The 12,889-nt window shown below is 47.6% G+C and overlaps 1 protein-coding gene and 1 long non-coding RNA gene across 9 annotated transcripts in view; one reads left to right on the forward strand and one right to left on the reverse strand.

Annotated features, from left to right (window-relative positions):
* Positions 1-827: 827 nt before the first annotated feature.
* On the reverse strand, positions 828-3,596 carry JUN (Jun proto-oncogene, AP-1 transcription factor subunit). The gene has a single exon (XM_003921499.4). The coding sequence runs from the start codon at positions 2,583-2,585 to the stop codon at positions 1,581-1,583; it is 1,005 nt and encodes a 334-aa protein (XP_003921548.1). The 5' UTR covers positions 2,586-3,596; the 3' UTR covers positions 828-1,580.
* A 421-nt stretch (positions 3,597-4,017) lies between these two features.
* The window catches only part of LOC104652867 (uncharacterized), a 76,924-nt gene continuing 68,052 nt past the window's right edge, over positions 4,018-12,889 (forward strand). For 6 of the 8 annotated variants that reach the window (XR_012512429.1, XR_012512430.1, XR_012512435.1 and 3 more), the window contains exon 1: positions 4,018-4,831. This is a non-coding gene — a long non-coding RNA (uncharacterized LOC104652867). The remainder of the gene's footprint in view (positions 4,832-12,889) is intronic. The other 2 variants (XR_012512434.1, XR_012512428.1) reach the window with 2 other exon arrangements.

Here is a 12,889-nt window from a genome sequence, read left to right on the forward strand (position 1 = left end):
AATGAAGAAATAAACTATAGACAGATCTGAAATGCTAAACTGCTAGTTTCCTTAGGCATAGGTGTTTATTTGGGGGTGAGGGGTAGAGAGATGGAGGTGGAGAAAGGGCAGGGGGATTAATGATCATCCAGATCACTACTTCTAGTCGGACTCTTCCTAAATACTTGGCTTCTTAACTTTCTAGTCACTTCAGATTGCAGCAATGTTAACCTCAGCAACTGAAAAGAAAAGCTTCAGTATATAACTTGGGAAGAAAAAAGTAGTAAAGGGAAGCAATTCAAGATCTGTTATTGGTATTTGAATACATTTATTGTGACAAGAATGCTGTTATAAATATTCATAAGCAAAGGCCATCTTTTTTATCTAGGAATTGTCAAAGAGAAGATTCCAAATGGGAAGGATACATCTTTTGTAAAATCTGCCACCAATTCTTGCTTTGAGAATAAGCATCTATTGTTAAATTTCTACTAACATTATAAATGGTCACAGCACATGCCACTTGATACAATCCCAAACTTTGAAATGTTTGACTTCCCAGTGGGCTGTCTCTCTCCACTGCAACGCCCCCCCCCCCCCGCCCTCACTTTCCTCCAGCCTCCTGAAACATCGAACCATCCTTTGGTAAGCAATTCCATATAGACAGCTGGGGGAAGAGTATATAACCTGACCATAGCATCAGGTACATTTATTTCTAAAGTCTAATAGAGAACAGTTTTTACTGCTTGATAGTAAGAAGCACTGAGAGAGATTTTAATTGACATTCTTAACTTTCAACTCCACCTAGATAGCTAGTATCTACAGATGATGCAGAAAAGAGGTTAGGGGAGTACTTTTCAATAGTTTATTGTATTTTCTTAAATATCCTTTCTGGAATTTTCAGAAACAAAACATAAAAAAATTATATACTTTATTACAAATGGTAAACTCAGAGTGCTCCAAATCTCTTATTTACAAACAACACTGGGCAGGACACCCAAACAAACAAACAAGAAATAAGTTACAAAGGCATGAAGCTGTTTATTGACAGTAATCAGCTTTCATCAAATTAAAAAATATATATATGTACATACACAGTTAACGAAGGCAGGCCAGAAAGAGTTCATCTGCAGGCTCAGCCTCGCTCTCACAAACCTCCCTCCAGCCGCCCCTCCCCAGCCCTCCCCCCCACGCTTTGTGTTCTTAAGGAGTACTACAGAAGCAATCTACAGTCTCTATTGCAGTTTGTAACCCCGTCCCCCTCCCCCCTTTAATACTGAATGAGATCGAATGTTAGGTCCATGCAGTTCTTGGTCAATGTTAACGAAAAGTCTAACGTTCCGTTCGTGCGGGGACAGCCCATCCGCAAAGCCGGGCAGCCCGCAGGCGGCCGCTCCCTGGCTCCACGCCAAGGGAGGGCGCGCCAAGTCCTTCCCACTCGTGCACACTGGGGGCGCCGTCAGGACGCAACCCAGTCCAACTTGGATACCCTTGGCTTTAGTTCTCGGACACTTCTTTTTTCTCTCCGTCGCAACTTGTCAAGTTCTCAAGTCTGTCTCTGTTATTTTTTTCTCCGTTGCCCCTCAGCCCCCGACAGTCTCTCTTCAAAACGTTTGCAACTGCTGCGTTAGCATGAGTTGGCACCCACTGTTAACGTGGTTCATGACTTTCTGTTTAAGCTGTGCCACCTGTTCCCTGAGCATGTTGGCCGTGGACGCCAGCTCCGAGTTCTGAGCTTTCAAGGTTTTCACTTTTTCCTCCAGCCGGGCGATTCTCTCCAGCTTCCTTTTTCGGCACTTGGAGGCAGCGATGCGGTTCCTCATGCGCTTCCTCTCCGCCTTGATGCGCTCCTGGGACTCCATGTCGATGGGGGACAGCGGCGGCGTCTCGCCAGGCATCTCCGGCACTGTCTGAGGCTCCTCCTTCAGGGCCTGCAGCCGCGGGTGCTGCACCGGCATCTGCTGGGGCAAGTGGTGGGGCGGCTGCGGCGGCTGCTGCTGCTGCTGGGGTTGCGCGGGAAAGGCCAGGCCGGCCGCGCCGTAGGAGGGCGCCCCGCCGCCGCTGCTCAGCGCTCCGGGGTTGAAGTTGCTGAGGTTGGCGTAGACCGGCGGCTCGCTGTGCAGGCTGGCGCTGAAGCCGCCGCTGCCGCTGCCCCCCGCCACCGAGGCCACCGCGGGAGCCACCATGCCAGCCCCGCTGACCGGCTGTGCCGCCGACGTGACGCTGGGAAGCGTGTTCTGGCTGTGCAGCTCGGCCAGGGCGCGCACGAAGCCCTCGGCGAAGCCCTCCTGCTCATCTGTCACGTTCTTGGGGCACAGGAACTGGGTGGGGGTCGGCGTGGTGGTGATGTGCCCGTTGCTGGACTGGATTATGAGGCGCTCCAGCTCGGGCGACGCCAGCTTGAGCAGCCCCACGTCGGGCGAGGTGAGGAGGTCCGAGTTCTTGGCGCGGAGGTGCGGCTTCAGGCTCCCCACTGGGTCGGCCAGGTTAAGGGTCATGCTCTGTTTCAGGATCTTGGGGTTACTGTAGCCATAAGCTCCGCTCTCGGACTGGAGGAATGAGGCGTTGAGGGCATCGTCATAGAAGGTCGTTTCCATCTTTGCAGTCATAGAACAGTCCGTCACTTCACGTGAGGTTAATTTGGGCTGCGAGCAGAAGTTTCGGGGCCGCAACAGCGCTCTGGCAAGCGGGGGACACCCGCGTCCCCCAGGGCCTTTGGTAGGGAAAGTTTCTCTAAGAGCGCGCGCACCCGCTGGCAGTCTTCCCCCCTGCGCCCTCCTCACCAACTCGCTCCTGGGAACGCAGGGTTAATTAAGATGCCTCCCGCACTCTTACTTGTCGGCTCGCGCGCGCTGCCCGGCTTTGAAAAGTCGCGGTCACTCACTGAGCGCTCTTCGGTCGCAGCGGTTCCTCGGAGCCCGCGGGCGAACTCACTTCCCGGAGCGGAGGCTCTCCCGGAGGCGCGGATCAGTGCGGACCCTGCAGTGGCCGGCCGGCGGCGGGTCTCGGCCGCCCGGACTCCGACGACTTGTCCCCTCCTCCGCTGCGAGGGGGAGGGGGCGCCCGGCAGCCGCGGCTCGCGCTCGCCCAAGTTCAGCAACCAGTGCGAGCGAAGCTGAGCGCACGTCCTTCTCTCGCGCAACTCTCCAACGCCTTTTGGTCTTCACCGCCGCCGAGCAGCCTAAGGCGCAGGAAAGGCTTGCAAAAGTTCGCTCCGGGACTCTGGGCCACTTGGCCCCGGTCCTCCCGGCCGGGAAAGTTCTTTGCCGCTGCAGCCGCTCGCCGACTTCCCCGGGCGAGCGCGTGGGTACCGCTGCTCTCCGCCGCTGTCAGCAGCGCCTGGGCAGCGGGGTTCTTCTCCCGGGGGCGGCTGGAGACCAGGCTCTCCCGGCACTCCTCGAAACACCAGCCCGAGAGCCACAGGCGCTAGCTCTGGGCAGTTGGAGAGAAGATGGAAAAGAAAAGATTTGCAGCTCGGACTCTGCTGCCGTCCTGGCTGTCTGGCTGTGTCTGTCTGTCTGTCTGCCTGAGTCCGCGTACCTCCACTCCCGCCTCGCTGCTTCAGCCACACTCAGTGCAACTCTGAGCCCTTATCCAGCCCGAGCTCAACACTTATCTGCTACCAGTCAACCCCTAAAAATAGCCCATGATGTCACCCCAAGGCTTTCCCATTGGCTCGCGTAGCTCTCAGGGGGGCGGGCCCGCCCGTCGCCATGGAGACTTCACCCTAGAAGATTCTTCTCTAGGCCCGCGGAGGCTCACGGGATGAGGTAATGCTCCGCTGCCCTCCTACAGTCGGGCCCTTCTTTCTCCTCCCCTCCCCCTGCCGCACGCCTCTCGGCCTTCTCTTCCCCGGTCCCCTCCCCGGGCCGTTTTTCCCGGCCCGCCCGGTGCATTGTGGGCTGACGTCTTGGGGTTTGACTGTCTAGTGACGGTGGCTGCTGCGAGCGGGCGGACGCTCGCAACGTCTCTGGAGGAGGCTCAAGTTCACGGCTCCGGACGGGGATGCAGGGGATGAGGGGACCCGGGAGGCCAGGGAACCCGGCCACTTGTTGGGGGCCAAGGGTGCGGACGAGGGGTGGTTGGGGTTTCTCCGCTTGTGGGGCTCGAAGTCGTCCGCCGGCGTCCGCCACCGCGCGGGGCGGGAGGCTGCGAGTCCAAGTCCGCGGCCCCCCCGCGCACTTCCGGGGGGCGGGAGCACCGCCCTTAAGGTGGCTCTGTGAAGTCCCAGTTGGGGGCGAGCCTAAGGGCGCTTAAGTGTGGGGGCGGTCTCGCGAGAGTCGATCCCCCAAGTTGAGAACGCTCCGAACTTTGTCTCGGTCAAGTTCAGGAGCGATGGTCCGCGGGGTCGTCTGGCTGCTCCTAGAAGCCGAGAGATTTGTATTGCCCGAAACCGAACGCTCAGCTGAGTCTCCGTTGCACCTCTCTTGGTCCACCGGGACCGTGGGGGAAGGGGCGCGGGGGTTCCCAGCTTGGCCTCGGAGGGGCAGTTTTTATAGTGAGCGCAATTAGTGGGTAACAGGGTCCAGATGGGAACAAGCATGTAGGCAATCCGAAACTCGGGGAAGCCCGGTGTCGGTATACTCCCCCTCACGCCTCCGGACAACACGCACACGCTTAACACAGCACGCTCAACACACAGGCGCGCGCGCGCGCACACACACACACACACACACACACACCCCATCTGCGCCGTGTTGCTTCCGGGAAAACAAGCCCAGAAGGCGGGGGATGCTCGAAGGAAGTCACGCAGTAGACCTCGGAGCCCGGGGTAGAACCTGGACTTCAATCTCTGCGCTCCGGGCCGGGTGGTGGGCCCATATCCTGGGTAGCCTCTAGGAAGCGCTAGACACATGTAAGTGGTTCCTTTTCCGCCGTTGTTATTTTATCTTCCCCCCGCCCCCCACTCCTTAGGGACGAAAGTGTGTGGTGGAAAGAATCTTGAAGTCGGGAATCCTGGTTCTTTCGTGGCCAGGCTGCCACAGTGTGGAGCGAGGAAATCACGGAACTTCTCCGAGCTTCGTTTCCCTCATCTGCAGGTGGGGCCGGTGCCGTCCACCTCCCTGGGCTGCCAGGAGTTAGTGGGACTGGGTCGCCTGCAGGACTAGGGAGGTGGTGGCCAAACAGCCCGCTTCCCTCCCCTGCCTCGCAGTTTCCATCCTCACAGAAGTCTGGATGGAATGCCAGGATATAAGAGTGCGATTTGGCAGGACCAGGTGTACTTTCCTGTGAGAAGCATCATGGGGGAGAAGGAGGGGGGAACAGGGTTAGAAGTCAGCTCTTTCCCAAGCCTCTGTGTAGAACTGGGGCTTGAAGTTGGACCTGCAGCACTTTTAAAGTTCTTAGGTTCTAAATTCGGACTTCACTGCTTCTGAACTTGGAATTCAGCCTTGGGTTCATTGCCCCCAGCCCTAAGGTATTTGAGGCTTTGAGTGTTCAGAAACCAACAGCAGCTGGTATCAGTGGGAAACCTGCCAACTTTTCTTCACTCCGGGCACTTACCTAGCTTTCAGTGATCTGCAGAGGGTAACTGAAAGCCTACTGTGAGCCAGGCAATCAACTGGGGAGGGGTTGGGGTAGGTATACAGTGATAACAAGATCCAGTTACTTCCCTCAAGGGGAGAACATTCTCCCTCTGTCTTTTGCCCTGAATCATTTTCTGTTGTAATAAGGGAGCTGTTGTTCTAAATTTTTTTGTAACAGTAATAAAAATAAGTTTCATATATTAAACACTTACCTGCCAGGCATTTTCCTAAGCAATTTAAATATGCTGTTTTCTCCCCACAGCCGTCTTGAGAGACAAATATTATTATTCAGATTTGACACGTGAGGAAATAGGCCCAGAGAGGTTAAGTATCCTTGTTTAGGTCACACAGGCAGCTGGAAATTGACCTCAGGTCTGTGTTAACATTCCCTTGTATTTTCTCGACTCTGGCAAACTTTCTTGTGAAGTATTAGCTATCTGCAGAGGAAATAGGGCTTGTGGCACAGAAGAAATTTTCTTTCTTTATCCTCTGATTGTAACTCCGTTCAGAGCTCCTGTATTTAGAAATTTCAAGACTTAGGGCTTTGTGTAAATATATATCTTTTGCCTAAGGTTCTGTGTGTTCCTCTCTGCCTCATGTGGTTTAGTAGGCTGATCTTCTCCTTATGTTGAGAAATAGCATATTTCATCCAAAAAATAACAAATCTGTTCATGTTAACGCCCCTGCTTGGAAATCTTCATTGGCTTTTCCTTACAACCCGGAGAGTTCCGATTCCTATGCCTGGGAGAAGGTGATTTTCACAGTCTAACTCCTCTCTCCAGCCTCATCTCTCACTCCCAGTTCTGTCAGAAAAGGTAGTGTTATGCTGCTCTAACAGACAACCCTAACATATCAGTGGCTTTTTCAGTGAAAGTATATCATTCCTGCTACATACCCATTGTAGGTTGGCATGGAAGCTCTGCTCATTGTAGCTACTCAATGGCTCAGGCTGAAGGAGGCTTCGTCTTGATAACCCTTTTCACAGCTATTCTGACTGTGGGGAAGGAACTCCAAACCTTGTAGCTGTCAGAGTATCCACCTGGAAATGGCACACCTCGCTTCTGCTCATACGCCATTGGCAAAAGCAATAACATGGCGATGCCTAACTTTAGATCACTGTAATCCTACCTGGTGTCTCAAAGGGCTGTCCAGGAATATTTGGGGAATAACACTAAAGACTCTGTCTCCCTTTCTGTTCACTACTTCCTTCCTCTGGTGGAATTCCCTCATTCTTCAAAGTAGACAACCTTCACCTATCCAGTCACAGCACCAAGCTGCCCTGTCCATTGTTTTCCATGACTCCTGGATTTGCCCTTGGAGAGTCTTCCTTTTCCACAGCTAAAGCAGGCATTGGAAAATATGCTTTTAAATAAGCTTTTAGAAGTTGGGGAGATGCAGAGTGACATTAAGTCTTGAATATGTGTAGGTAGGCTTCTTATTTAACTGATATAAGATTTCCACGTGCCAATAGCCACAAAGTTCTTTTCCAGACATACTTATGTGGTTTGCCGTATCTCTTTGCTTTCCTGCTCTCCTGCCTGTTGACTCCCCTTTCTCTCTTTTGCTTTCTCACTTTTTTCTTTTGCTTTTCACTTGATTTTGAGCACTTTGGACTTATTGGGTGTTGGTGGGAGAGTTACACAGGAGAGTTATACTGTTCCTTTTTTCCAGAGCCATTTTGTCCAGGAAAGCATATGCTGGGTAAGATCACAAATATCACAGGGTTCATACCTTGTGACTTGATCCTTACTTCAAGGCTGAGTTTCTTCAAGGTGCTTTTTTACTAAAAGCATTTCTTGATTTTATGTTTTACTAGTTGGGATTGGGAAACAGTTGCCTCTTCTAACCATGTAAATTCGTGAATTTATAGATTTTTCTCTATTCTATTTCATTCCTGATTGCAAACAGGCCAAATTTTTCTGAGCTCACCTTTGAATAGCTTATAGTAACTTTCAGAATGCATACAACAGCCACCAACACACATTACTTACTTTCTGTTTTACAATCCTTTGTTTTACTTCGTCAGGTTCGTGATCTGCCTTGTACATTGTCACAGGTGATATGTTCACCAAATAGAGCACTATTCCTTCAGCTTCTGATAGCAATGTTCTTAGTTATCCCCTTCTAAATGATTGTTTAATTTTATTGTTATGTTTATTGTTGTTACTACAGTACCCAACATCTAGGAGCCAATTTTTATATCAGTCAGGATGGTTTAGGTTATAGCTACCACAACAAACAATCCTAAAATCTCAGTGACTTAAAAAAGAAACTTTATATTTTGCTGATTCTATATGTTCAAGTTCATGGGACTGTGCCTAATGTGCTCACTTAGATATCTAGTCTGAAGAAGGTTTCATCTTGATTCATGCTTCAACAATCATACCATCACTTTGTCAGGGGAAAGAAAGCATGGTGAATTCATACTGGCTTTAAAAGCTCCCTCCTAGGAATGACACTATTTATTGTATTTACATTTTATTGGCTAAAAATAGTCACATGACCATATCTTACTTAAGGTTGCAGGAAAGTACAATCCTACTTGGTACCTGGAAGTCAAAGAGCTGGAAATGCACACTTCAGTATACTCTAGGCTATGCTGTGGTAGCAATAAAAAAAATCTTACTAGGTTATTATCACAAAATTGTTTCTCACTCATATTGCATGTCTACTGATGTCGTTTGGCTGTGTCCGCACTCAAATCTCACCTTGAATTGCAATAATCCTCACATGTCATGTCAAGGGCGGGGTCATGTGGAGATAATTGAATCATGGGGGCGGTTTCCCCCATACTGTTCTCATGGTAGTAAATAAGTCTCATAAGATCTCATGGTTTCATAAACAGGAGTTCCCCGGCACAAGCTCTCTTGCTTGCCACCATGTGCGATGTGCCTTTGCTTCACCTTTGCCTTCTGCCATGATTGTGAGACCTTCCCAGCCATGTGAAACTGTTGAGTCCATTAAACCTCTTTCCTTTATAAATTTCCCAGTATCAGGTATGTCTTAACTAGCAGCATGAGAACAGACTAATGCATCCACCATAAGTTGGCTGCGTCTCTGATTTACACGTTATCTTTGCTCAAAGACCCTGTTCATGAAACATCCTCTTTCTAAAACATTATTGATTGTCATGGAAGAGAGAAAAGAGCATGTCTCTTAAAGCTTATGCTGAGAGCAATTTACATGGCCAAGTCTGGTGTCAGTGAGGAGGGGCAGCAAGTATTTTTGAATGGTAATGCAGCCTACCACACCCTGCACTCCACATTCCCTCCATTCCTCTGAGTCGCCGCCACCCCAAACATTTTCCATCCCTCTGACAGTTTCCTGTCTTTGCATGTACTTTTATTCCTAATCAAAAGGCCACCTGGCAAACTCCTAGTCACCCTTCAGGAGCTAGCTCAAATAGTCACTACCTCTGAAGCTTTCCCTCACCCCATCTCCTGCTTCACTTCAAATAGTTATTATTCTCTTTGGCTGTCACCATACTGAGTATACACCTGAAGTAGAGAATGTTTTTCACATGATCTTGTGAATGTCTTCTTAAATGTCTGACTCCAAATCCAGCAACTGTGTCTTATTCTTATTTTGTGTGTCCAGTGCTTAATACAGAGCCTGGCATATGGAAGCATAGAAGGTGCTCAGTAAATGCCTGTTGATGGATTTTTTTAAAAAAATAGCTTTTTCCGGCCGGGCGTGGTGGTTCATGCCTGTAATCCCAGCACTTTGGGAGGCCGAGGCGGGTGGATCACGAAGTCAAAAGATCGAGACCATCCTGGTCAACATGGTGAAACCCCATCTCTACTAAAAGCACAAAAAACTAACTGGGCATGGTGGCGTGTGCCTGTAATCCCAACTACTCAGGAGGCTGAAGCAGAAGAATTGCCTGAACTCAGGAGGCGGAGGTTGCGGTGAGCCGAGATCGCGCCATTGCACTCCAGCCTGGGTAACAAGAGCGAAACTCTGTCTCAAAAAATTGCTTTTTTCATGGTGGAATGAAGGGAGTGTTTTAATGATTGAGTAGCAATAGTATCTTGTTTTAATACATAATATGGAAAATGTCAAATTCCTCTCTTGAAGCCTCCTTAAAGGCATTTTATTAGCCTGAAATAGCTGGGACTTCTCATCTTACTTTTCTCCAGCCACACTGCCTATGACTGAATCAATCAGGATAACCTAAGTTAAGCTGTGATTAAAAATATTTCCAATATTTCCAAACCTCAGTGACTTAAGATAGAAAGTTTTTTTTTTTTGTTCCTACATGCTCATATGCTATAATTAAGACTTTTTCTCCAGACCTCAGTGTCTTAAGAAATAAAGTTTTTTTCCTTGCTCCTGCAATGTGTCCATCAAGGGTTGGCAAGCGCTCTGATAACATCATCTTCCTCTAGAACCCAGGCTGATGGAACACTCACTTTCAGGAACATTTCAGATCTCATGGTAAAGATAGCCTCAGAAGGTCTCATCTTAGCAATTAAATGTCTTTGTATGAAAATGGCACATATCGCTTCTCAAACATTCATTGACTTAAACTAGTCTCAGGGCTCAGCCCAGCCAAGCCACAGGGGACGAGGAAGCATAATCGTATGGTGACCAGCCCTAATGGCTCCCACACTAGCTTTCATTTGTTCCTCAAATAAGACAAACTATTTGTTGTCTAAGAAACTTCATAAGAATCCTCTTACCCCTTCCTTATTTTTTGGCCAATTTCTGTCTTTCTTTGGATGTTAGCTTAAATGACAAAGAAGCTTCCTGTGATTTTTCCCAATGTGCCCTCTCTCCATGTCAATTAGATTTCCTTCTTATACTCTCATAAGTCCCTATAATTTTTCTTTATAGTTATTGGGATTTGAGAAGGATTATGAATGACACCCATTTCTTACCTCTGGAGTTAACCAGCTGAAAGTTAGACACAGGAATCAGATGAGTGAGGATCAAAATATCAATATGACAGCTAACACAGACTAGTTTGGAGGGCATGGCAAACATGAAGTCACAGTGGATTTCCTGATTGTCTTAGTCTGTTTTGTGTTGCTATAAAGGAATTCCTGAGGCTGGATAATTTATAAAGAAAAAAAAGGTATATTTGGCTCAAAATTTTGCTGCTTGGAAAGTTCATGATGAGGCATCTGCATCTGGTAAGGGCCTCAGGCTGATTCTACTCATGGCAGAAGGCGACGGGAACCTGGGGTGTGCAGAGATGACATGGGTAAAAGGGAAGCAAGAGAGGAAAGGGGGAGGTGCAAGGTTCTTTTTAACATCCAGCTCTGCTGAGAACTAATAGAGCTAGAACTCACTTCCTGCCTCACCCCCAGGAAGGGCATCAATCTGTTTAGGAAGGATCTGCTCCCAAGGCCCAAACATCTTCCGTTTGGCCCCACCTCCAACAGGTAGGGATCAAATTTCAACATGAGGTTTGGAGGGGACAGACAAACTGTAGCACTGATATTTTACCCACACATTAAACTTACCTACTGGTTCCTGGCAATGAAGGACAGTTGCAGGCCTTCTCCAGAGTTACAGTGAATGTATATATTCTTTGGATGAATTGACTCTGAAGAGAGAGAGCCAGTTTCTGATGGGGGCATGTGTGAGTCTTCCTTGTGAACTCAGCAATCACTAACTCAAATTACTCTTTTTCCTGCGGGGAGTATATATAAAGGATGGAGAGAGAGGATAAGAGGGTTGTTTTAGCAGATGTCCCGTTATGGAAAACTGAGGCCAGGGAAATGGTGATGTTTTCTTAACAATAGAATGTTTAGAAAAAGTCTTATTCTATATTTCTTTGTGTAATTATGTATTTTTTTCTCTTTTTAAAAACTAACTTATTGAAGTCCATTTCATTAGATGCCAAGTGTCAAGAAAATAGAAAAATCATTATCTCTTGGTCTCCAGTGTATTCATAGTATCTAGCATGATACTAGCACAGAGAAGATACCCAGTAAATCTTTTTTATACATGATAGCCCTTGTGAAAGTCCTCTTTGGTTTTTTTTCAAGGTTTTTGTCAAGGAGGATTGTGTAACTGTTGTATACATCATCACATGATGGTGATGCCTTTTCTCTACTCAGAACTTCTACAAAACCTATAGGATCACAAAGTGGCAGGAGTCCTCAGTGATCACCTTACAAGTCCTGTTTTTCTCCCAATGCAGAAATTCCTTTGCTAGCATCTTTACTACTTAAATACTTCTAGTCACAAAGTAAAGACATGATACCTAATTGCCAATTAGGTAATTCTACCTAAATGCTTCTGGTTGGACACCATGGAGTCCCACCATTGGGAATACTGTGGGCATGACATTTGGAAAGCAATTTGGCCAACCACAGATATCTGTGGGAAGGACAGCTAAATGGTGAGAGGCCTGAAACGTTGATTCATGGAGAAGAATGGAATAAACTGGGATTATTTGCCTGGGAGAAGTGCAGAGTGGAGAAGACAGGGGGAAGACCAAGAGAGCACCCATAAGAGTCTCTGTAGGTTTTGAGGTCAGAGCTAGGCTAATGGTTAGAAGTTAGAGGAAAAAACCTCACCTATATTTAAGAAAGAACTTTCTGAAAAAATTATCAATATGATAGTTTCCTTAAAAGTAGAATTGTAGTTTCTCTGCTCAACGTGTATTTATTATCTACTATGAGCTAGAAATGATGGTAGGTTCATTTATAATTCCTAGTGAGCCCATTATACTTATAGTAATCATTTTTATTTTTAAAGTTCATAAAAGCCATCTTAAAGAATCACATTTAGAATTTGGGAGTGGTCACTAACATCAGTGGGTTCTCAATTCTAGAATCGACCTTTTTTTACCTTCAAAATTTATAAACCTGGAATGATACATTCTCATGTCCACTGTTAGATGGGTATTTTTCTAATAAAACAATAAGTGTTTTAAGTATCCATAAATCAAAATTGCCTGGTTTGGGGATCACTTGAGAAGATTAGGTACTCCGTTACCAACCGTGGCAGAAGAACTACAAAGTTTTCACCAAACCCTTCTTTTTCCTCCTGTATGTATAGATAGACTACATTTCCTGGCCTCCTTTCTAAATAGCTGTGGCTGAATTTAATCAATGCACAGAGTGAATGTGCTGTGTGTCACTTACAGGCCTTGCTCATAAAACCATCTCTTGTGGTACATATACACCATGGAATATTACGCAGCCATCAAAAACGATGAGTTCGCGTCCTTTGTAGGGACATGGATGAACCTGGAAACCATCATTCTCAGCAAACTGACACAAGAGCAGAAAATCAAACACCGCATGTTCTCACTCATAGGTGGGTGTTGAACAATGAGAACACATGGACACAGGGAGGGGAGCACTACACACTGGGGTCCATTGGGGGGAAATGGGGGAGGGACGGGGGGGTGGGGAGGTGGGAAGAGATAG

Source organism: Saimiri boliviensis, chromosome 11, assembly GCF_048565385.1.
Source record: "Saimiri boliviensis isolate mSaiBol1 chromosome 11, mSaiBol1.pri, whole genome shotgun sequence".
NCBI lineage: Eukaryota > Metazoa > Chordata > Mammalia > Primates > Cebidae > Saimiri > Saimiri boliviensis.

Coding starts and splice junctions, on each gene's coding strand:
- JUN (XM_003921499.4), bottom strand. CDS start 2,585: ATGACTGCAAAGATGGAAACGACCTTCTATGACGATGCCCTCAACGCC.